Source organism: Caretta caretta, chromosome 2, assembly GCF_965140235.1.
Source record: "Caretta caretta isolate rCarCar2 chromosome 2, rCarCar1.hap1, whole genome shotgun sequence".
Classification (NCBI taxonomy): Eukaryota; Metazoa; Chordata; order Testudines; family Cheloniidae; genus Caretta; species Caretta caretta.
Window position 1 is genome coordinate 53,835,895 of NC_134207.1, and position 23,115 is coordinate 53,859,009.

Genomic DNA, 23,115 nt, shown 5'->3' on the forward strand with positions numbered 1-23,115 from the left:
TATAAATCTCCCCACTGTATTTTCCACTGAATGCATCCGATGACGTGAGCTGTAGCTCACGAAAGCTTATGCTCAAATAAATTTGTTAGTCTCTAAGGTGCCACAAGTACTCCTTTTCTTTTTGCTGATATATTGAAAGCCACTGAAATAATCAGTCAAACTAGTCTTCTTTCCCAAGCATTATGGATATGTCGCAAGAGGGTGTTTGATCCTCAGAAGGAAGTACTTGGTTTTCTTGTTTTCATTTTTAGGCCTCTGGGCTCTTGATTGGTGAGGACAACAGAGTACTCATAGTAAGAAGCAGAGGTTCTTGCCATCTCATCTACAGAAAGGATATGGACAAATTGGAGAGAGTCCAGTGGAGGGCAACAAAAATGATTAGGGGGCTGAGGCACATGACTTATGAGGAGAGGCTGAGGGAACTGGGCTTATTTAGTCTGCAGAAGAGAAGAGTGAGGGGGGATTTGATAGCAGCCTTCAACTACCTGAAGGGGGGTCCCAAAGAGGATGGAGCTAGGCTGTTCCTGAGGTCTTTTCCAACCCTAATCTTCTATGACTGCATGATCTCCACATTTGTATGTACTTAGGGACCCAAGATATGAATTCCTTTGGATGGATGAAACTTCCCACTCCTCTAGGAACCTAGGTGATGTTCCTTTTTAAGTACTGAGGTAACTGTAAATGTTTGTCTGCATATGCTGCAGAAGAAGTCTGTCTCGGACTCACTCGATCTTCCTTTTCTCTCTATTGGCTTCAGATCACTGTAGCTTTCAACTTTAACCGAGCACAATGAAGAAACCAGACCTTTTTTGAATGATTGGTTTGTTCTTTTCCATTGTCATTTACCACAACACTTCAGGAAACAGGGTGGATAAAAATCAATTATTTAAAAAAAAAATTGGATTTTTGTTTATATCTGATTTTTTTTAATTTAAATTCGATTTTTTTTGATAAAATGCTTTTTGAGGAAAAAACCTATCTAAAGATAGTTTTAATTAAGATACATTATAGCTCAAATATATCTCAGCATGGAATAGGGATTATAAATTCTAATTCTATAGTATGAGACAATATATTCATGTAATGTTTAAGAAAAGTTTTGTAAATGAGTTCCAATCGTTCATGGATTAGGGACCCAATCTTATGGAGTTCCAGGGGCTTCTGTACAGATTATTTATCTTTCTATCTACCCAATGAGACTCAGTGCTCAGTCGAGAAGATACCATCAGAGGTGCTTAGTTTTGCAGTTCTCAAACTGTGGATTTGTGTCTCCAGAGATAACATGCTTGTTAACAGCAAAAATGTTTTTAAATAAATAAATAAACAAATAAACAAACAGTATGTAGAGTATGTATGTAGAAATGTATGTAGTATGTAGAATGTAGAAAAGTATGTAGAAATAACAGCCCTCAACCCTATTGTTCCTCTGCAAATTTTTGTACACAGAGTCAATCCCTTACCGCTCTCTAAAAGTACGAAGTTTCAAAAAGTTCAATGAATAGAAGGTTTTTGGGGGCAGAAAAGCTCTGAACAAGGAGAAGAAGTCTGGAGATAAATGTGAGATGGGAGGGACAGGCAGTAGAAACAAAAGTGAAACTGTTTGAGCAGTATATTCCAGAAGTCTTGAGGTCTTTCTGAGTGTAGCCTTCATTGATTTGAGATCTTCCATACCATTGTCTCACTAGAAGGGAAAACCTATAATGGCAGCAGGCCGTAAAAGAGACCCAGTTTGGGAATATTTTAATGAAGCTCCTCTAACTGTGGGTAAGACAGGCATGTGTGCAAAATGCAAACAGTGCAACAAAGAAATGCAAGGCCTGGTTGTCCTAATGAAACAACATCATGAGAAGTGTTCCTTCTTAGGAAGAAGCTGCGTTGAAGATAATGAAAGGAACATGTCTAAACATGCAGGATCTTCACGTTGGTAAACTTTTTTATTTCATACTTCTTTCTTAAGGACTGCCTGTCTTCCTTCTGGACTATTCTTGAATTCTCATGTTTGAGCAAAATATATAGTTGTTACTCTATGGTACTATCATTTTAGATGCATTTGTGATAAACAATAAATAGCTGAAATAGGCAGATCTTCCTTTTACGATTTCACCTTTAAAGTAGTACTGAGTGTCAGTGAATGCAATGAGTAATACTAAATGAGCAGTGTGGTAATAATAATAAAATAACTGCATTGACTTATTTTGTTTAGGAGAATCCATCCTCAACATACAGGATTCTGAAGACTATCCACTTCAAGATCATCATCATTTTCTATGGTTTCAGAGTTATCTGCTCATGATACTGTTTCAGTCACATCATGTATGTCACATAGCCACAGTATATCACCTGTAGCAAAAAGAAAAAAAAAAAATCTCCACCATCCAGAAACAACCATAGATAAGTTTGTGTTAAGAACCAGCAGATTACAAAAAGAGGTAACTGACGAAAAAATTGCCCGGTTTGTTTATGCAACAAACTCTCCTTTCTGTATGATTGAGAACCCACACTTCATTAACATGGTTCAGTCATTCGGACCAGGATACAGTCCAGCCAACAGAGCAGATGTCACAGGCAAATTGCTGGATAAAGTGTATGAAAGAGAAATTGAGCAGTGTGCAAAAGGTCTACAGGGTGCAATTGTTAATCTGAGTCTTGATGGGTGGAGCAATGTCCACAATGATCCTGTTGTATGTGCTTGTGTGACAACAGAAGAAGGCAATGTCTTCCTTACAGAAACAATTGATACATCAGGAAATGCACACACAGCAGAAGAAGTAGCAGTAAAAGCTATAACAAACTGTAAAAAAAAATTCAAATGTCTAGTACGCAGCTTGGTCACAGACAATGCTGCAAATGTATCCAAGATGAGAAGAAATTATTTAGAAGAGAGTCCCAAGCTAATAACAGATGGTTGCACCTCCTAGCCAAAGACTTCAGTGTTCCAGAAATAAAGGCTAATGTTGTTGAAATTGCAAAATACTTCTGTAACAACCGCGCTGCAGCAGCTGCTCTGAAAAAAGTGGAAGGAACCAAGCTGACTCTCCCACAAGAGACGTGCGATGGAACTCAGGAGTGGACTGTTTTGAGCACTATATCAAGAACTGGCCTAATCTGATGACAGTTTGTGAACAAAATCGTGAAAACATAGATGGCACTGTGACAGCCAAAGTTCTCAACATTGGGTTTAAGAGAAATGCTGAACACATGCTGAGCACCCTGAAGCCTAGTTCTGTAGCCTTGAACAAAACGCAGGGAAATAGCTGTTTTATTGCTGACACTGTTGAAATTTGGAAGGAACCAAGTGAGATCTTAAAAAGAGAAATATGCAATGACAGAGTTAAATTACAAGCATTAAAAAAAAACAACAAATGGGTCAAGCACTATCTCCAGCTCATTTTCTTACAAATATTCTCAATTCTCGGTACCAGAGTCAAACTTTACCTGCTGAAGAAGAGGAGTTGGCTAGGACATGGACATCCAGCAATCATCCCTCCATAATGCCAACTATAATAAACTTTGGAGCTAAGGGTGAACCATTCAAGAAATATATGATTGCAGATGTTTTAAAGAAAGTCACACCAGTGAACTGGTGGAAGTCACTTAAGCACTTGGATTCAGAGACTGTTGAAGTGATAATCTCACTTTTAACAGCAGTAGCTTCTTCTGCCAGTGTAGAAAGAATATTTTCTTCCTTTGGACCAATTCATTCCACATTAGAAATTGTTTGGGACCTGAAAAAGCAGGGAAGCTTGATTTTCATTTCTAGATTATGAACAAACAGGAAAATGAAGGTGAAGATGACCTAGTTAGCTGCAGAAGCCTATATTTTAAGTTTCTCATGTTGACCTGGCTGACATAGTTGATTTAATTTTTTTTAAGTATTTCATTTAACTATTTAAGTTAAAAATAATTTTAACAAAAACAAACCTGATTTTAAAAAACTTGAATGTTTAACTAAATTCAAAAATTCATGTGCTTGTTTTGTTAAAATATTATATGTTTTCTGTTGAAGAAAAAAAATCCAGAATACATAATGTTGTTGTTTTAGTTAAATAAAACAATTTAAATGTCTGTCGGGTGATGTTCTCCTCCTAATACAGCATTGCAAGAAAATCCTCCAAATATTAATGATTAACCTGTTGAATTGGAGATAGTTCACCTCCCAATGACTTCATAAATATCTGCTTCAATTACCTTTGGTAAATGAAATAACCAAACAATCGTTCATTTTTTGATATAGCTGTAAAACTAATCTGAAAAGTTTTCAAAATAAATCAGTTACAGCTGGTTTTTCTGAGGAAGGAACAACTGAATTTCCTTGAAAATTCAGCAACAGTCTAAAGCCAGGAACAATTTTCTAATAATCGCTACTATTAGCAAAGGAGAGCCTACCAGGGACTAACTGGAAAAAGCACAAATGGATAACTAGCCACTACTGGGAATACAAAATCATAAAGTATAGGCGGCCTAAACAGCAGCCTATTGGAGAGAGGACAAGTGCAGTGCTTTGGCATGATCTTCAGTAGCAGTCAAAATATAGGTTTGGCAAGGCCTGTACTCCACGTTGTCCATGGTAACAAAAGTTGAACTCAGCCAGTTACATAAACTTGTTTATAAAAGTTAGCCAAATTTAAAGACAGAAAGACTGAATAGGTCCAAACAAAAAGGTCTACTTATACCACCCAAAGAAGAGAATGGAATCGGAAATTAATGGACCAAAATTGGTGTGCCAGAAATTAGGTGTAACTGGTGGACAAAATAATGGGGCGATCACTTCTTTTTGTGGGTCCTTAAAAAAGGCTTCAAAAGGGGGATCAAACAGGCCAGAAGACAGCAGGACAAAAAGGAATCAGCTGCTCCATCATGGTTGTCACCCTTACCATCTTCTGTGATCCCAGGAGCCACTATGACACCATTCAGCCTTCAGTCTCCTGATCCTGAGACCAGTGCCAGAGAGAGAGAGAGAGAGAGAGAAGAAAACAGATTACGTCACCACCTCCACCAGCATGAGTTAATTCCTAAACATCAGCTGAGATATCAGACTTTGGTTCCTGCTCATACTCCCTCCCTCATGTGTCCTTTTTCTTCCCCTACCTTATTTCCCCTCTTTCCTATCCATCTCTTTTTTGCCTTCTGTTTAATAAGAGCCTGGCTTAGCTGGTCAAGAGTGTTTCTTTCAGAAGTGCTGTGAGCCCCGTGACCAATGAAGCAGCTAATAGGAATGCTGTGACGCTGATACAAGTTTGCCAGGTCTCGGGGTGGCTGATTGGACTGTGACTGTGTTTCTGCAGCAGCACGGTTGAAAGTAAGAATCAGCACCAAAGTCAGAAGCTGCATTTTCTATCTTTTCTCCCTCCTTGTGTATGTGTGTGTCTTGTCTAGTCTTAACGGACGCAAGATTGGACTTTAACAGCAGCAGCTCCCACCCCTTTTAATTAACTTGTTCTCTTTTCCTCAAAAAGGATATTACCATCTTAAATACCATCTAAAAGATTGTCAAACAGGGGCGTTTCCCTTATAAAAAAAACTCTCAAGAAAAAAAAAAGTGATAAGTTAAAATGAAAGCCTTACTTCATACTGTACATTTACAATGCTTGAACTGTCTTTCCTTCTTTGTTTGTATCTTTAATCAAAGGTTATAAAGATTTTTAATGGAGCATATTCAATGGGACTAAGCAGGCTGAGGTCTCTGTGCTGGAACCCTCAAACCTTGTTTAACAGTTTAGTGTTGTACAGTGGCAGGGTCATGTTAGCACCCACTTACTCCATCAATATTAATATAACAGGGGCCTGCAAGCAGGCGGGAATCATAATTCTGACTTGAGAAACTATAAAATTGTTTGCTGACAGTTCTTCTTAATAAACATCAGGCCTGTTTGTATCTTATTGCCAGGTGCAGATTATTCACTTATTATTCACCAGTGCTGCTTGTCACGATGACTTGCATTCTTTGACTTGTTTACTTTCAGTTTATAACTTTCTCTAGCCCCCAAGAATGAACAGCTTCACAGTAAATGGGCTATAAATGGTAATTTTGCAAAGACCACTTAGCAAATCAATTTCCAGATTTCTATTTCTGAGACAAAGGTTAAAGGGTGACAGAAGCAGCTTCTTCTGGATGACCAGGTTTGTGGGTTTTTTTTAAACTAAACCCAGGCATGACAAGAAGTGGTCTTGTCACAAGAGGGTTTTAGTAATTTAGCACGGTTGGGTGAGCAGCACAGGCAGCACAAAAAGGGTATCTGGTTAGGGTCCTTCTCGTGATGGACTGAGTGGTCAGATAGGGAATTGGTCTCAAGGTGAGGGTCCTCTCTGAAGTCCTCAGGACAAAAAGAAGCCAGTGTAGTAATTGTCTATGTGGGGCCTCAGTGAGAGCATTTTCCTTCCCTTAACCTGAACTGTCCTGCAGCTTTGTGGCATGACACAAGCTGTGATAGGGAACAGTGGCAGTGTTGCTTCAAAACCTGCTCTGGTGCTGTCCCCACCACACATCAGCAAAGTTAAGGGCTGTTCACAATGGAAGCACAATAGTGATCCTGAAGGAGGGTAAGCCAATGTTCAGGTGCTAAATCCACTTTACTGAAATCCCTGTTGTTCCCCCAATCTCTTATGCAACAAAGCATGAGACAGGTAAGCCAATGGCTACTAGAGCAGGTGAGGAGCTGCTGAAACTCACTGGGTTTGGAGGCAAGGGGGAGCACTTGGCAAAACCTACCCCAAAGCATTGCACTCAATTCCAAAAATGCAGAATTCCTAGGGGAGACTTTTTAAAAGACTCATTTCCCCAGGGAAAAGAATCTTTTGCAAGTTACTCACTCAGGCAGCATGCAATTCACCTTATGCAGAGCACCCATCCATGGCCTATACACAACTTATGTCCTCAAAATAGGGCTCCAGTAGATCTAAAGGGTGCATAGGCCCCTGTGGCCCCTCTATACAGGAATGAGTTTCACCCAGAGTACAGAAGAGGAAGTATCTGCTTTTCTCTGCAGCAAAAATAGGACCTGAGGAGGGTGTGGTGGGGCCAGAAAAAAATGCCAGTTGGAGCAGCTTTGAAATTAGGGGAGTGTGGGGGGAATAAAGGAGAAAAGAGGAACTCTGTCTCAATTCAGCTGGACTGGACAATAAAAACCCTATGAATTACAGCTCCTGTTCACATCAAAGAGTCTCACACAGGGAAAATATAGCTTCAGGTTCTTCTAGTATAGAAACTCAACATTTAATCATTTCACCGCCAGTAGCTGTAATTACAAACATCCAAGCGCTGCATTTATCTTGCCTGGAAGAATAAACCTGTATCAGGGTTTGGCTACACCAATAGTTGATTACATCTAATAGTCTGGATTAGATATATAAATTGAAAAGGATGGACTCTATAACCTTAATGGTCAGAATACAGATGAGATTTACATTTACAACACAGGTATCAGTGATTGACTATGTATTAAAACAACTCCTTTACATTGTCAGAAAAAAACCAAACAGAAGCCTAAAAGGTCTATATAAACTGATCATACTCAATAGTAGGTATATAAATATGAAGATACCTCTTCTCAGTTAGACAGAACTTTAAGTCTTCCAAGAGTTGTACAAACACTAATTAAAATTCAGGATACAATTTTCAGAAGTTCTTAGTGATTTAGGAGCGTAAGTCCCATTTTCAAAATGGATTGAGACACCTCGGAGCCTCATTCTCAATAAAATTCATGTACATGCTTTTGAAAGTTTTACTTGCAGTGTTTCAGCTGTCTCTCAACTCACATGAGAAGACAGTAGATGGCCCACATGTTAGGAGCAGGCATTACACATGGCCCAAGTGTAAGTGTATTTCCTGTGGACCTTGGGAATTCAAATTATTTATATGATTCAAACTCAGTACTAAAACAAAACAATACTAGGCTACTTTTGAGACAACTTACACTTGACAATACAGAAACATAAAAGAGAACATACAGTTTTATCCAGCATATCTGCTTTATTGTTAACAAGTGGCAAGATTGTATAGGGTGAGCTATTTACAAATTACATTTGCAAATTAAAATGGAATTGACACTTGAGAATTCAAACTTCACATAGCAAATAAGTGATCAAGAAACTCAAACCATTTGATAGAAATAGGACTCTTGATAGTGACAAATGTGAGAGTATTCAGTGCATTAAAGTGCCAGGCATAAACAATAACAGATGTAGTAATGACAACTCTAAGAATATCAGATACAATAATGAACCATTTCTATAAAATAGGTGAAACATTGGTATAAAAATAAATAAATGGGTGCTTTGGCTTATGAAGATGCATATAAGAGACATCCACAGAAACAGTGCTTGAAGGACAAGCACACACAAATTCCACTGGACGCCAGAGCAACTGTTAAGCGCTCAGCACTGGATCAGGTGCAAATCCCACACTACTTCTGCCAAAAGCCCACGCCAGAAATGGTGCATAGACTGCTGTTATTCTATAACTACATTTGCATTAGTGGTTTTGAACTGAATGAAACTTCAAAATACATCTGATTAAGTCTCAAGGGCTATTATTTACATGGGGAAAAATACTTTTCAATTAGTATATATCAAATGAAGAATGTTCATATCTGTAAAGGGAAAATCTAAATTTTTCAATTGCTTGTGACATATTCAATGGTTCTATTTAGTGTCCATGAGCATGGTAACATGTTTGCCCCTTAATATGTGTAAACAATTTTAAAAAAATCATCTGGAAATATGTACCAGTGTACCTCATATTGTGCACTGTACATCTAGGAAGAAAGTCTCAAGGAGCTGAGTGAGTGCTAACTTACTAAACACTGCAAATAATTTCTTACCAAATATTATTTGTAAGACCTGGATAAAGTGAGGCCATGATTTAACCTTACTACTGGGTTAAAAAGAAACCAACACCCCACAGGCTAATCTGGTTTTAAATCAACTGTGCTTATCAAACTCTGTACTCCATTATGTTTTGAATTTAAAAGATACATACCCACAGATTAATAATAAATAAGCCCTGAAAAATTCTACTCACTCACTCACCCCAAACAAGTAATTCTTTTTTGGGCAAGCAAATAAAATTCACTCAATTTCATTAACCATCATTTCATGTAAATTTATTTTCAGTGTTTGACACACAGTTGCAAGCACAAAACCTTGTTCCCATTTAAGTTTCACTGCATAGCTAAAACAATAAAATTAAAGTAGTAAAATAGCCCCTTTTCTAGGAACACAGTTTTTCCAGTAACAAAAGCTTCTTCCAGGAGTATTTGATTCTGTATGGTATGAGGAATAAATGTGACTAATAACTAACATTTCTAGTGGATTTTTATAGCATTCAGACATTATTATTTGATTTCATGTTCAGTAGACTAGCCATTTGGGATGCCAGCACACAGCATTTAAGCTACAGCAGAGAGATACTGTTCTGCTATCTCCATCAGGAAAAAATAGTTTTTACCTATTCCTCCCTGCCCACCACTACACCATCACAACACTGAGCCACTTCCTCTCAGTAACAGACACACTCCATGATGTTCTAACATTGGGGCTATTGCTGAAGTGCACTTTGCAGTCAGCACTCTGTTTCCCTCACTCGCTGTAGCACGTGCAATGGAAGACTGATAATCAGATGCATTGTAGGAGCAGATTCAGTGCCAGAGCACCATGGAGAGCTCCTAACATCAAGCTAGGTCTCATTACTGGGCAACAAACCTTAAAGATTGAGATTTTCAAATCCACCAAGGGAAATGTAATGGGGAGTCCAAATCCCTTTAAAAACCTCTGCCAAAAAGTTCAATTTTTAATGAAAAATGTGAGATAGAATGGGGGAGAGTGATAACATAAAAGGAAACGGGGAATGGAGAGGCAGAGGGGAAGGCAAGACACTAAGTCCAGTGTCTGCTTTCTGGGGCACAAACGTTTTTCATGGCCCTAGTTCTAGGTGCTGATGGTCTAAATCCTAAAAAGAGGCAGCACTCAAAACCTTCAGGACAGGGAAGATGGCTCGCAGGCCAAACCCGTGAAAAACCCCAGAAATTAGGCTTGTTTTTGGCTTCATTGGCTTGTGAGTTGCTTTTTGGCTTGTTGCTTGTTCCTTCTTTTTCTTGATCAGCTCCCGCCAAGCAGGGGCAAGCAGGTGTAAAGGGGGGAGAGAATCAGAGGTGCACAGCGGGCCCACCACAGTCCTAGACTGCAGGCTGGGGGGGATCTAGTCATATAGAGTATTGGGTTTCTTAGGGATTGGCTTATTTTGGCCCTGTTCTGAAATGGGATTAGCTTGATTGTAGGCTTATTGTGAAAGTCAGGGTGCTTATTTACCGTGTGAAAGTTGGCAACTGTGGAACCTACCATTAACCTTCATCTCGGAGCTGGCTCTTCATGCAAGAACCCTCCACTGACTCCCTCCTACAGAATGAGAGAACCTTTGCAAGAGAACTTATAGCGCAATATATATGGTGGATAGTAAAAGTTGTCAAGGTCCTGGAGGCGAAAGTAATACTGTAACCATGTAATTACACCAATACAACTTATTCAGAGATTTTTAAAATGTGCAGTTAGTGCGTGTTGTTATTCATCAGTTTTGGGGTTCATAATCCTCCTCTGGTGTTCTGCCCACTTTAATTAAAAATGATAAGCTTAGCTTTATTAATTTAATTTTGGATAATAACTTTTGAAGAGTTCACACAGAACATATGCTTATACATATCCTTGGAGAGATGTACACTGAGCTTTCAAGATCTTCCCTAATCTTCCTTCAATCAACATGCTTATTTCTTGCTTTTTATATGATACTTAATTATGCTCCTTATGTGTTTCATATTCCATTTAAACAGCATCTGCAATGAGTATTATGAAAACCGTTCCGTTTTTGTTTGCTAACAAACATTTGGATGGAAAGGCAGCAGTCTGTGCTGTTAGTGTGCAATGCAGTCCTCTGTAGATAGCACTAGATACATTAGATAATAAAAACATTTTGATAAACAAACCTGAACATACTGAATATAGCCTCAGTAAGCAGTAACAAACTGGATAATCAAATTTTATGTTAGTGTTTTCATGTCTTTATTATAGAAGATTCAAACGTGCACATTATTAAATGTTACATTTTGTCAATAATCTAGGTTTAAATTTACTAAATTGTAATGCTGAATTAAACTTTAGAATAATACACACAAAATTTCAATTAAAAGAAAATAAATGGTGCATAACTCTAGGATAATTTTCTAACACCTGACTTTGAAGCACTGCATTACACAACAGCTCAAAGAGTAGTGAATATAAATCCACATATTGTATGCACTGAATTGGGAAACCTGGCATTTATGGTTTCAAAGCACAGACGTTCATAATTCTGTAGATAATTCCTTCACTCCTCTCATTATTCACAATAAAATCCTCGTAAGCTTGAAACTATTCTGTTTCCTTACTAAACTTTCCCTTTATATTTTACGAACATATTGCTGTTATTACAGGTTTGCTCATGATGAGTGCTGGGCTGCTGCCATTTATTTATTTTTTTAAAAACGGATAACATTTAATTTGCCAACAGATATAAGAACAGAAACTAAATAGATCAGATATTGGGCCTATGAACCTTCAGTGTCCCTTGGCTGAACCCATATTTGGCTCATTCTTACATCCCTTGGGCACTTCACACTACAGTAGAAGGCCCACAGGACAATGGACACCCTAATGTGATTCTGGAGCAGATTTTCCCTTGGGGTTTACGTCCACAAGGGATGCAGAATTGTAATTCCCATGTGTATATATGAAACTGCCAAAAGGCCATTCTATACACCTTGATTTCTAGCACCCAAATTCAGTTAAAGTCCATCAAGTCTACCTATTATGCAACATCACATTTAATAGTTATCCACTCTTACACACTAAACACGGGCAGCTCAGTGGCCATATTGTAGAATTAGAAACGATGTCAATACACCAGGTAAAGGGACAATTCCTAGAAGCACCTAATTTCTCAGAAAGATTACAAAACAATTCTGTACCACTGAACTTGGTCATCCTAAAATAGCAATAATAGTTTAGGGCCCACAAAATGACAGCATCAAGTCCCTAAAGATATCCACAAAAATCAGAGAAGGGTATCCACAAAATGGATATCAACTACATTTTGTTTGTAATTGGCCCCATTATCTGTATTCTCCAAAAATATGAATAGTACTTTTGGATTACATCAACTGACAATATTGCAATGTCATACCATATGTGGCAAAAAGCTTCAATATACCACCTTAATATAAATCATACACGTGCTATACTAGTGGCAGCAATGAATTAAAAGTAACAATTTTGGACAAGACAGCACAGTTAATTTGGGAAAGGCACAATTAGATTCCTTCGGATTGTTTTTCCCTGGGAAACCAAAATAGTTTAAAATACTTCAAAGCAAACGCCACATAACAGAAACATTTAAATTCAGACACAAACTAAGAAACTCAGCTTTTGCCTGGTTATTTAAACTGCCCTTCTGGTTACCATATTACAAAAGTTAAACAGCTAAGGTGTCTGATCCTGCTCCCTTGGAAGTCAATGTGAGTTTTGCTACTGACTTCAATGGCTGCAGTACACAGCCCAAGAAAACGTAGTAATTGCAGACAGAATAATTAAATATTCACATACTATCCCATGAAGCATAATTGCTCCATAAAACATATGGCTTTGCCTATTGCACGGGATCAGAATAAGGGAAGTGATGACTTCTATCAAAACTTACAGTACCAGTTTCATATAACTATATGGACCTCTATCATGTAAGACACATTATAAGGACTGTTTAAAAAATTGATGTACAAATTATTTTCATCATCTATGATAATCATCTATTAAAGCCATCCACTAGAAAATCTCAATACATATCCAAGAAACTTTTTAAAAAATTTTTGGAGTAAATTATTTTGTCTTTCCTTCTGGAGAAAGAGGAGGGAAGTGAAGGGAGCAGGAACTTGCAGACATCTCTGGAAGGAGAGATGGGAGCTGTTGGATAAGACTCGTGTGCACAGTTGTGAAAAGGAAAGTACATCATTATGGAAAACATGGCTTTTTTTAAAAAAAGGCCTGGTCCCACACTGCTGGCTGTAAATATGTAATAACCTTCATTGGTTCTTATTCAAATCCTATTACTCTTTACAGAGGTGAACAATACTTTCACACAGGACTTCAGTCCATTTGCTTTAACAAATATTTTAGAAGCAGTCCCAGAAAATAACCATGGAAGCTCATTGGAATAGTATGCTTTAATCTCTTTAACCAAAGACAATCTTTAACAATTTAATTAGAAAGTTATAGGAGCTACTCATGCAGTTTTCATACTTGCTTAAAAGACAGTTTCTTAGTTAGTGTCCCATAAGTATATCTGATTCCTTCTCAGAAGCATTTTTTAGCCCAAATGTTTCATAGCTAGAATATTTTACATACCAGGGTTCTACAAAAAGATCCATTTCTATCTGCTAAATTACCAAACACATTTCTACTTAGCTTAAAATATTTTCCAACAGAGATTAGAATGTCCTTGAACGGCACAGTTTTAGGTACCTGTTATTTTTATATACAGTATATATATTTATATATAAATAACTATGTAACCAAAAGGATTGCACTCAGTAAATTACTACAACATGGTACTTCAAGCATGTTTGCAGCATGAAATCTAACAGGAAGGAGTGCTCCAGCATTCCATGCCACAATATGCAACTGAAGCTCTGGGTTTTTTTGTTTTTTGTTTTGTTTTTTGTTTGCTTGCTTTCTTTGCTTTTAAGAATGCATTCATACAACCATTCTTCGAATTCCACATTCACAGCAGAACTTTGCCCATTCCACCGGGTACCTGGTTCCACATTCATGGCAAAATTTTGATAACTGTACAGGTGAATTTTCATCACTGCTTTTTGTACTTCCTCCATTGACTGAGGATGAGTAGTCTCCACTATCATACCCAATTTTACCATCAGACCTGAAAATTCAAATAACAAATGTTCATAATATAATTTAATACAGTGCAGCTTGGTATAAGTACCCATTCTAATCCTTTACAAAGAATTACTATTTTTTAATAACTGACAAATATATACTTTAAAGTTTGTGCCATAAAAGGGATAATCAGCCTACCTACTTGAAATATCATATTGTGCACCCTTTCCAAAGTGCTCCCTACTTTGAAACAAAAAGAGAGATGCTAAAGGAAACTAACACCAGAATCCTAGAAGCAGGAAGAAACATTCAAGTCACAAGTTAATCTAACTAGAAATTCTATCACTGACCTATCAAAGGTTTTGTTGGAAAGTAACCCTAAATATATCTTTAACAAATGAAAGTATATAGTCAAAGAAATATTAGCACTGTATTTTTTTTTAGAGACAGACTTCCTGCCTAGTTTTCAGAGGCATAAGCATGCACAACTCCACTTAACTTCAGAGGAAAAGTATGGCACTGAGAACCTCAGAAAATAACACCCACTGTATCACCCTCAGATCGTGTGGCGTTAGAACTATAAACTCCCTATTTTCTCTTCTTCAGTTAGCAGTAATTGACTTAAATTTAGGTTGAAAGAGCCACCCATTCTCTCATAACCTTTTCACAAGTGTACTGAAACTCCTAATGCTCAGCCTTACCCACTTGGATGGGTGAAATTTTACTTTCACACTAAGCTACAGCACTAAATATGCCGAACCTACAGTCAAAGCATACTAAAATTGTTAAATCTACCAAAGAATATTGAATTAAGAGGTTCCCACAACTGTCTGTGTACGACTCTTCCCATCATTTCCTGTAGAGAGTACCCCCCTAAAATGTTTCTATTTACTGTACTTACAAGATTATGAAGTTAAAAACTACCTGCTTGAGTAACTTTCTGCATTATAGATTTTCCTTTTGTTTGCTAGAGCACCTGTGCCCGTGTTTTTTGCCATACTTGGAGGGGTTGATATTCGAGTTTTCACAGTGCCTCTAGAAGAGAGTAGATATTCAGTGAATTAAACAAACAGTTTCAACAAACCACCCGGGCACAACATTGCCAATACTTTGGAAAAACAGCAGAACCTCATTAACCCTACCAATGACAGAGTGAAGAGCCATAGCAAGATTAGGAAGGTTGGAAGACCACAGAGTGCCAAAACCTGGACCAGTGATGGTAACACTGCACTCTTTTGGCCAATGGTGAAGAAGCATTTCACTCATACTCCCAATCTTTCATTCTGTATCACACTAGAATAAAGCAAATGCACTCTCTATTGATTGCTCACGGTATAGAATATTTCCACCTCTTTGCTCCCAGGCTAAAAGTGATTTTATGGCTCTGTTAGGACTCCTAGAAGAGTGAAAAGCAACTAACTGGTGGCCTAACTAAGAGGTGGAAGAATCTTTAGGCAGATGGATGCCTTGCACCCCTTCACATTCATTCTTAGGTGAGCCATGGCCACTGCCTTCTCATTCCCATAATACTGAACCCAGCCACAGCAGCCATTGGAGGTGGCTGTTACTCCCCTGCTTAGGAAGGACAGTGATGCCCTCTTGGTCCAGCCTCTTCAACCTAAGCGTGGGGATGGGGGAATAACTTTCACCCAACAGGGTAGCAGCACCCATCTTTTATGGCTTGTCAAATCCTCAGTTCAATAGTGCAGCAACACAGAGGCAGAAGCTCTTTCAAGAATCCCCACACAGAAGAAGGGAAGTTGGATGGTGATACCCAGCTAAAGGATTGCTCTGTCCTATTCAAATCTCCAGACAGTTGCTCACTTTGAAGAAGTGGAGGAACATGAGAGCACTGACAAGCTGCACTATTCCTCAGCACAGCTAGGAAGGGTGTTATCCCTGAGTAGCATTGCCACCATCAAGAGGAACAGGGAGGCGGAAGCACCCTTCACTACAAGTGATTAAAAATAAGTTCTGTTATCTTGTTCCAAAAATTTACCACACACTGGAGAGTATGTTGAAGAATGTATTTATTTTTTAAAAAAATTTACCTTCATCAGTAATAGCCAAGGGCAGATTAAGGCAGGATTCTTGACCCCTGCGATTTGGACCCAGTGGCCTGAACACTGCTGTGAAAAACCCAAAATGAGGGGAGTGGTCTAATAATTAAGCACACAAGTATGCCACCCACTTACGCCAAAGAGTAATTTGCCCCAGCTCACAGATTGAGTTTGTGACAGCAGGCTGGTCACAAACTTTCTCCTTTAGTGCTCCTGTCTATAGGATGGGCTGTTTTCCTACCTACTTACCAACAGCATTATCAGGATTACTTTATAAAAGCATCGTGGAATCAAAAAGCCACAATATAAGTGCAAATTACACTCAAAAAGTTAGTTAAAAGTACATTATTAAGGTTGCAAAGTCAAGCATTCAAAATGTTGGAAATGCCAGAATTGTTTGCCTGGGCAACCTTAATTCAGTTTCCTTGTGCATGTGCATTATTATACAGTCTTTAATTACATGATCACATACTGTTTTTTCCTACAGGATCCCTGCCTCATTCAGTGCATGAGTGATGAATTTATGAGCAACTATTTATCATTCAATGTGTGACCACAGGCCTCATTTACTGCCCACTATTCAAATCCTGCTCTGAATACAGAATTATTAATGTCTTTGTGGACTTGTCTACAGCACTCATCATTATAGTACAAGTGCTTCATAAACACTAAAGAATATATTTCCACACCACACCTCTGAGATGACAAGGAATTATTATCCCCATTTTACAGATAAGGAACTTGATTCACAGAGACATTAAGGTAATCAATATCCCCTAATTTTGGGTGCCCAATTTGAGACACCTAGGACCTGATTGTTCAAAGCACAGTTTTCATGGACTTCAGCTGCAGCAGTGAGTGCTCAGCACTTTTTAAAATCAAGACTCAGGTTGTGAAGTCAGAAAATGATGAACACACAATTAGTGATCACCTGCAAAAAGTCTGGCTTACATGACTTGCCCAGCATCACATAGGAACTCTGTGGCAAAGGCAAGGATACAATCCAGTTCTCCAAGGCAACATTTAACTGTCTCGATGATAAGACCCTCCTTTCTCATCCTGCTATCCCCTGCCTCATTCACTACACACCTTCTACTCTGGATGCCTTTGAGGAGCAGAGGGCGCTGTCTGGGGTTCTCTGCTTTGTGTTCCCTCTGGCTCTCTCATTTTAATCTTTGACCTCACTCTGAATCCTGTTTCTTTCAGTTGTTGTCCGCAGAAATCAGCTGTAGCCCAGGCCTTTAGTTTTGGGCAGGCCTATACCCGCTTGCCCCAGTACTAAAATAGTAAGCAACTTCTACTTCCTCAACATCCTATAGATCACAGCCTCCTTTAACATGCAACCCTGATTCATCCCCATAGCAGGTCTTTCCTGTGAACTGAATGAGGTCAGGGTCCTGTGGAAAAAAATAGTATTCCATCATATAATTAAAGACTGCATACTAATGCATATGCACAAGGGGGGCAAATTAAAATTACAAAGGTAACCTTAATTCTGGCATTTCCTAACTTTTGAGTCCTTGACTTTGCAACCTCAATAATGTCTTTTAATGTATTTTTTGTGCACAATTTAAAACAGCAAACTGGAAAATGAAATTTCATCAGGCGGCATCATACTGACACCCACATTGTTCATCAACAGGGTTAGAATCTGTAGATCCACTGCATAGACCTCTCTGCTCTAATGAGTAGACTATTCTGCCCATTTCCCCCAAGTTTATCCTCTTCTGTCCTATACCCTCCAACCTTTCATAGTCCTGTTTCTACCTCCCCCAGCTCCTTGTCCCAGTCCTGTTTTCTTTGCCCACTCATTCCCACTCTCCATTCAGGCTTTTTATCCCAGTTTCAGTCTCCTTGCACAGCCAGTCCTAGATCCATCCCCTCCTTGCCTAGTTAGTCTCAGTTCTCCTTTCCTGGCTCCTCATCCAGTTTGTATCTTTCCTCCTCATGACTACTGGTCCCAGTCCTAGTCTCCTTCCCCAGACCACTCATCCTGTCTACCCACTCTCTTTGTCCAGCCAGGCCAAGGTTTCCCCCTTACAACCTAGCTCCTTGTCAGTTTTGTCTCCCCTTTCCCAATTCCCCCACACCCTCGTTCTCCTGGTCCAGCCAGTCCGTTTTCCACCCAGCACATCATCCAATCTTGCTGCTCCGCACCCATCCCAGGCCAGCTAATTGGCTCCCAGCCCCCAGCTGTCTCCAGTGGCTCCCAGTGTCCTTGTTCAGCTAGTACCAGTATTCTCATACCTTCCAAGCCTCCTTACTCAACCTCAACCAGTTCCCTACACCCAGTCCCCAGTCTCAACCTCTCTTCCAACCAGTTCTAATCTCCCCTCCACCCCACAGCTCCCAATCCAAGTGGAGTCAGTTGGTCAGTGAGGATGGAATCTTTGGAGATTTTTGCTCTTAAACAATTCTGCATGGAGCATGTGCAAATTGTGATTTTTTTTCAAAACCTTCTAACTTGGTCAAATTTGGGCAGATTTTTAATAGGGCTGTCCAAAAGCACATCAGTATCACAAAGGCCACCCCTTGCCAAATTTCCAGTCTCTGTTCCAAAGTATGGAGGCAGTGGAGTTTTTCTAAGAAAAGGTTGCAAAAAAATTTTTAAAAGGGCAAAATGTGATTTTCTCTAACCTCATTCTCTGAAATAGCTGAACAGTTTTTGCTGAAATTAAACAAAAAAAGTGCAGCCTGAGGCAGACACCTCTAATGGAACATTTCAGCCCAAATGGTTGAACTTTGGCAAAAGCTATAAGTAACTGAAAACAGGGGGCTTATAATGGGAACTGTTGGGCAACCTGGATTATAGCCAGTGCACTAGGAGTTTAGAATTGATGGAGCCCACTTTCGCCACCACAGTTTCTTTAAATTACATGATCTGCTTGGGTAGCTGAATGGACACAATCACAACAGTGATATTTCTACACATGGTTGGAATATTCACAGTAGGACAATAAAAACTCTTATAGTAGCAGTTTGTCTAGATGCCAAGCTCTCAAAAGAAGCTCTCCAGTAAGAACAGTTGATTATCCTATGACTACAAGGGTACATGTGTAGGTCAAAAATTTGTGTCAGTGGTAGGACTCCTGGGACTGCCAAAAAGTCCATACCTTTCACACCAGTAGTTCTCTTCCAGGTCACATCCTCTTTGTTGCTACAAGGCATGTTCATGCAAGTATGTTCACTCTGCAAACTACTAGCACCTGATTTTTCAAACTTGCATGCTTAATATTAGACATCTAAATAAATTTTTTTTAAAAAGTGTCCTGGTTTCCAGAGGTGCTGAGCACTCTACCAGCTCCAACTGAAGCCAATAGAAGATGCAGATGCAGTGCATCTTAGGAAAAAAAGGCCACCGTTTTTTTCCTATTGGTACCTAACTTTAGGCACTCAAGTCTGAATATTTTAGTCTAAATAGTCTTCTGGAAATGTTTTAGTTTACATTTTTAAAAATTAAAACAGCATCTGAGAACAATTAATGTAGGAAAATTGTTTTTATTATTTGAAAGCATCCCCTTAATAAGTCATATTCATTTCTTGGGTATTTTCCCAACATGTCACCATTTGTAACTAACTCTTCCTTAGCAATTTACCTTAAAATATTACAGATAAAGTGCTTGCCATTTAAAAATCAGCATTTGCCCAGCTACCTGAAAGTGGTATCTAGGACACTGCATCTATTTTCTATTCAAAAGATATATGAAATATAGAATATTTCTCTACCATGTTGAAGCAATGGTATATGTGTCGGCTTTTAATAGCTATTGAAAGTTAAATGCAACCAATAAGCTATCTTATTGTAATGACTTATCTATGTGATATGCCTATGGTTGTGTTTTTTTAAATTGTTCTATATGTTTAAACGCTTGCTATATAGCTGCTTTATACCAGCACTGTAAACATGAAATAAGAGTATAAATATATATAATAAACTGGAGTCAACGAAGGAAGATATGGCAGTGGAAAATGTTTTCAGTTGCAAGCATTATATTGTGTTTTCTGTCCTATCATAAAACATTATATCCAATATGAAAGTTGTACAAGCCATAATGTGTTACAGATTAATTTCCTCCTTCCCACAAGACACTGATTTTGGTCTATCAAGACATTCACAGTGACACAAAAAAAGGGGACAGTAAGTCTGTTACAATGTCATCAGGTAACAACTTCATTAGGAAGCTTTGCATATTTCAAAAGCCACAAAATGCTTTTAATATTCCAACACTTTTGGGGGAACATATCTGAAAAATAGATAAACCACACTGATTTGCAATACTTACTTGTTAATGGGCAACAACTCATTTGGTCTTTTGATGGTACTGTCTGTTTTTGTATCACTGTCATACAACCTTTGCACATCTCTTCCAGTTCGCAGTGGTGGGCCTAACTTGTCCGTCTTACTATTAAAATATATAAAGGTGTACCCATAAGGAGTTGGCTAGTTTGCTATTTATATTATTGCAAGTATTTCAAACAAGTAGTCACAATTAAACATTTATCTTCCTCATCAGAACTCTAACTTTTGAAATTGAATTATTCTTATCTGGGACAGTCAGACTTCAAACTTTTAGTGAACACATTAACTTCAGGTTTCAGAGTAGCAGCTGTGTTAGTCTGTATCTGCAAAAAGAACAGGAGTACTTGTGGCACCTTAGAGAATAACAAATTTATTAGAGCATAAGCTTTCATGGGCTACAGCCCACTTCATCGGAGGCACAGAATGGAACATATAGTAAAAAGATATAAGTCATTTACAATCCTGGTCTTCCAAAAGGCACTTGCTTCACAAGTATCAGAGTTTATTAGGACTAGTCTGTCTCCAACAGTCATGCAGATTATTAAAATTAGGTTATCTCAAATGATGTTATTTAATGATTGACAATTTCACAATAAACTGGGTACACTGTATCATTATAAAGTAAAATTCATCATGGCAATGAAGCAGACCAGAGAGCTCATAGGCAGAACTCATACAAACTTAACTGAGGGCTTGTCTACCCAAACATTTAATTTGTGGCAAACTGGAGCATGAATCTATCCCATACTCACCAGCTGCTCACTATCTATCTATGTGGACCCTGCTGCCATGCACAAACAGTTCCTTAGTGTGCTTTGATCTACATTGCTTTGAAACAGGAGTAGATCAAAGCACTCCAAAGAACTGTTAGTGCACGACAGTTAGTATGCAGCTGGCTATTGCGGGGTAGATTCACACTCCAGCTTGCCGTGAACTAAACATCTGTGTAGACAAACCCTTGGATAAGATGGTGGGAAGGGATGAGAAAAATGCTATCTTCTTCCAGTCAAAGATTACCTGTAAAGGGAGAAGTGGTCTGTTCTCCCTCTCCCTTTCCAGAAGTTCCCGAGCATGACTCTAAAACAATGCAATATGCCTTCTATTCTTCCTCTCAGTGTCATGCAAACCTGGAGCCCATCATCCCAAGAGAAATAAGGTCTCCTGCCTTCCATCCACAGTGTCAGAGATTCAAATAGTCAGATTTAGAGGAGAACTAACCCTGAGAAAACAGGTATTACTTACTCTCTTAAACTATGCATGCATTCCCAGAACGAATAGAATCTTGTTAGAATGTTAAGAGATTGCACTGCAAAACTTTTATATCTTTGACAAACCATAATCAGTTTTCACCAGATCAGTGAAAGGCTCATCTGACTCACAGGAAATATGTCCCTGCAAAATTTAAAGTTGCTATCATCTACCACAATGTTCTAGGACTATTCAAAGAGTCATGCTTTAAAAAAAAAATCAATGAAAAAGTGTGTTCCCCCATCACCACCACTTTATTCTCAAAAATGGTTGAAGGTTTTATGCCCAAATTTAAAAAAAAACAAAAAGCCATTCCTGGTCAGAGAACATATTTCTGAAACTTCAGTTAGAAGTTAGAAGAAAAAGACATGGGGAAAAATAAAAACTGAAAATAACCTCTTTGTACAGAAGTTGCTACATTCTCTGTCTATAATAAGCCCTGCCCTCAAAGTTATGTCACTGGAAAGTCTGAGAAGGCAAAAGCACTTAATTTCCAAAATCTCATGGGGGAGAGGGAAGGAGAACTTTATTTTTGTTATGTGCCAAAACTGATTCAGCAAACTCCATAAGATTTTTAAAAATAAAGTTCATGGCATTGAAATGTAATTTTAGTATTGGCTTCATAGCCTTGTAATTCATCAACATTCCCTCAGCTTTGCTCTGGCTTTTAATAACCCATGAAAATTAGTTATTTACCTTGTATATCTCTCTAACACGAATATTATCCTTCAATCATTTCTACAGTATCGTCATCTTAAAGATGCTGAATTCATGCGGTTTGCAAGATATTACAGAAATGCAGTAAGGCTTTGCACAGCTCTTGAAACTCACATTACCTCAATGGAGCGTCAGCAGAAACGGCTATACAATAAATAACATGATCAACAATATGAAATACAGTTGCCATGGCAATATAGCTGACCTTAAAAATCCAAGCTAATTGAGTCGTTTACTTTGTTGGTAGGAATTTGAGGTCAGCACAGTCAGAAAGATGATGTTTCTAGGTGTGGAACTGATCAGGACGTATATGCGTTTAAGCAGTCCTCAATAGAGAATTAAAGCTGTGTAAGAATTGTGTATGAATGTATTTTAAAGACTAACTAAAATAGCTGGCAGAAACAAAGGGATTTTAAAAAGATTGTGGCAGAACTGCTTGTGAAGACATTTCTAGGATTGGATAGGTCTTCAGAATCTGCATACAGTAAACTTTAGCCACAACAGACAGCATTATTGCCAACATCAGGCATGACCTCCAACAGACCTGCCTTTTACCATTATAAAATGGAAATGCTAATTAGAGCTAATCAGATATTTTTGATAACACTTTTTTGGTCAGCAAATGCCAATTTGACAAAAGTGAAACCCTTTGCCGGAAAGGATCAATTTGAAGAATTTCCCAAACTGAAAAATATTTGGAAAAAATTTTCAAGTTGTTGAAATGTCCTGTTTGGACATTTTCTAAATGAAAAACTTTCATTTCTTAGGCAGAAACACATTTTGGTTTCAAAATATAAGTGAATGTATAGTAAAAAAAAAAATTAAAAAAAAAAGATTGAAATCAACATTAAATGTTTCAAAATTATCTAATTGAGC

At 38.3% G+C, this 23,115-nt stretch overlaps 1 protein-coding gene across 3 annotated transcripts in view; it reads right to left on the reverse strand.

The window, feature by feature from the left end:
* Positions 1-7,949: 7,949 nt before the first annotated feature.
* The window catches only part of ZC2HC1A (zinc finger C2HC-type containing 1A), a 60,055-nt gene continuing 44,889 nt past the window's right edge, over positions 7,950-23,115 (reverse strand). For 2 of the 3 annotated variants that reach the window (XM_048841016.2, XM_048841015.2), the window contains exons 8-10: positions 20,258-20,377; positions 14,839-14,949; positions 7,950-13,957 (exon numbers count right to left, since the gene is read on the reverse strand). In XM_048841016.2, coding sequence (XP_048696973.2) covers positions 13,771-13,957; positions 14,839-14,949; positions 20,258-20,377 — 418 coding nt within the window. In that variant the 3' untranslated portion in view covers positions 7,950-13,770. The remainder of the gene's footprint in view (positions 13,958-14,838; positions 14,950-20,257; positions 20,378-23,115) is intronic. The other variant, XM_048841017.2, reaches the window with a different exon arrangement.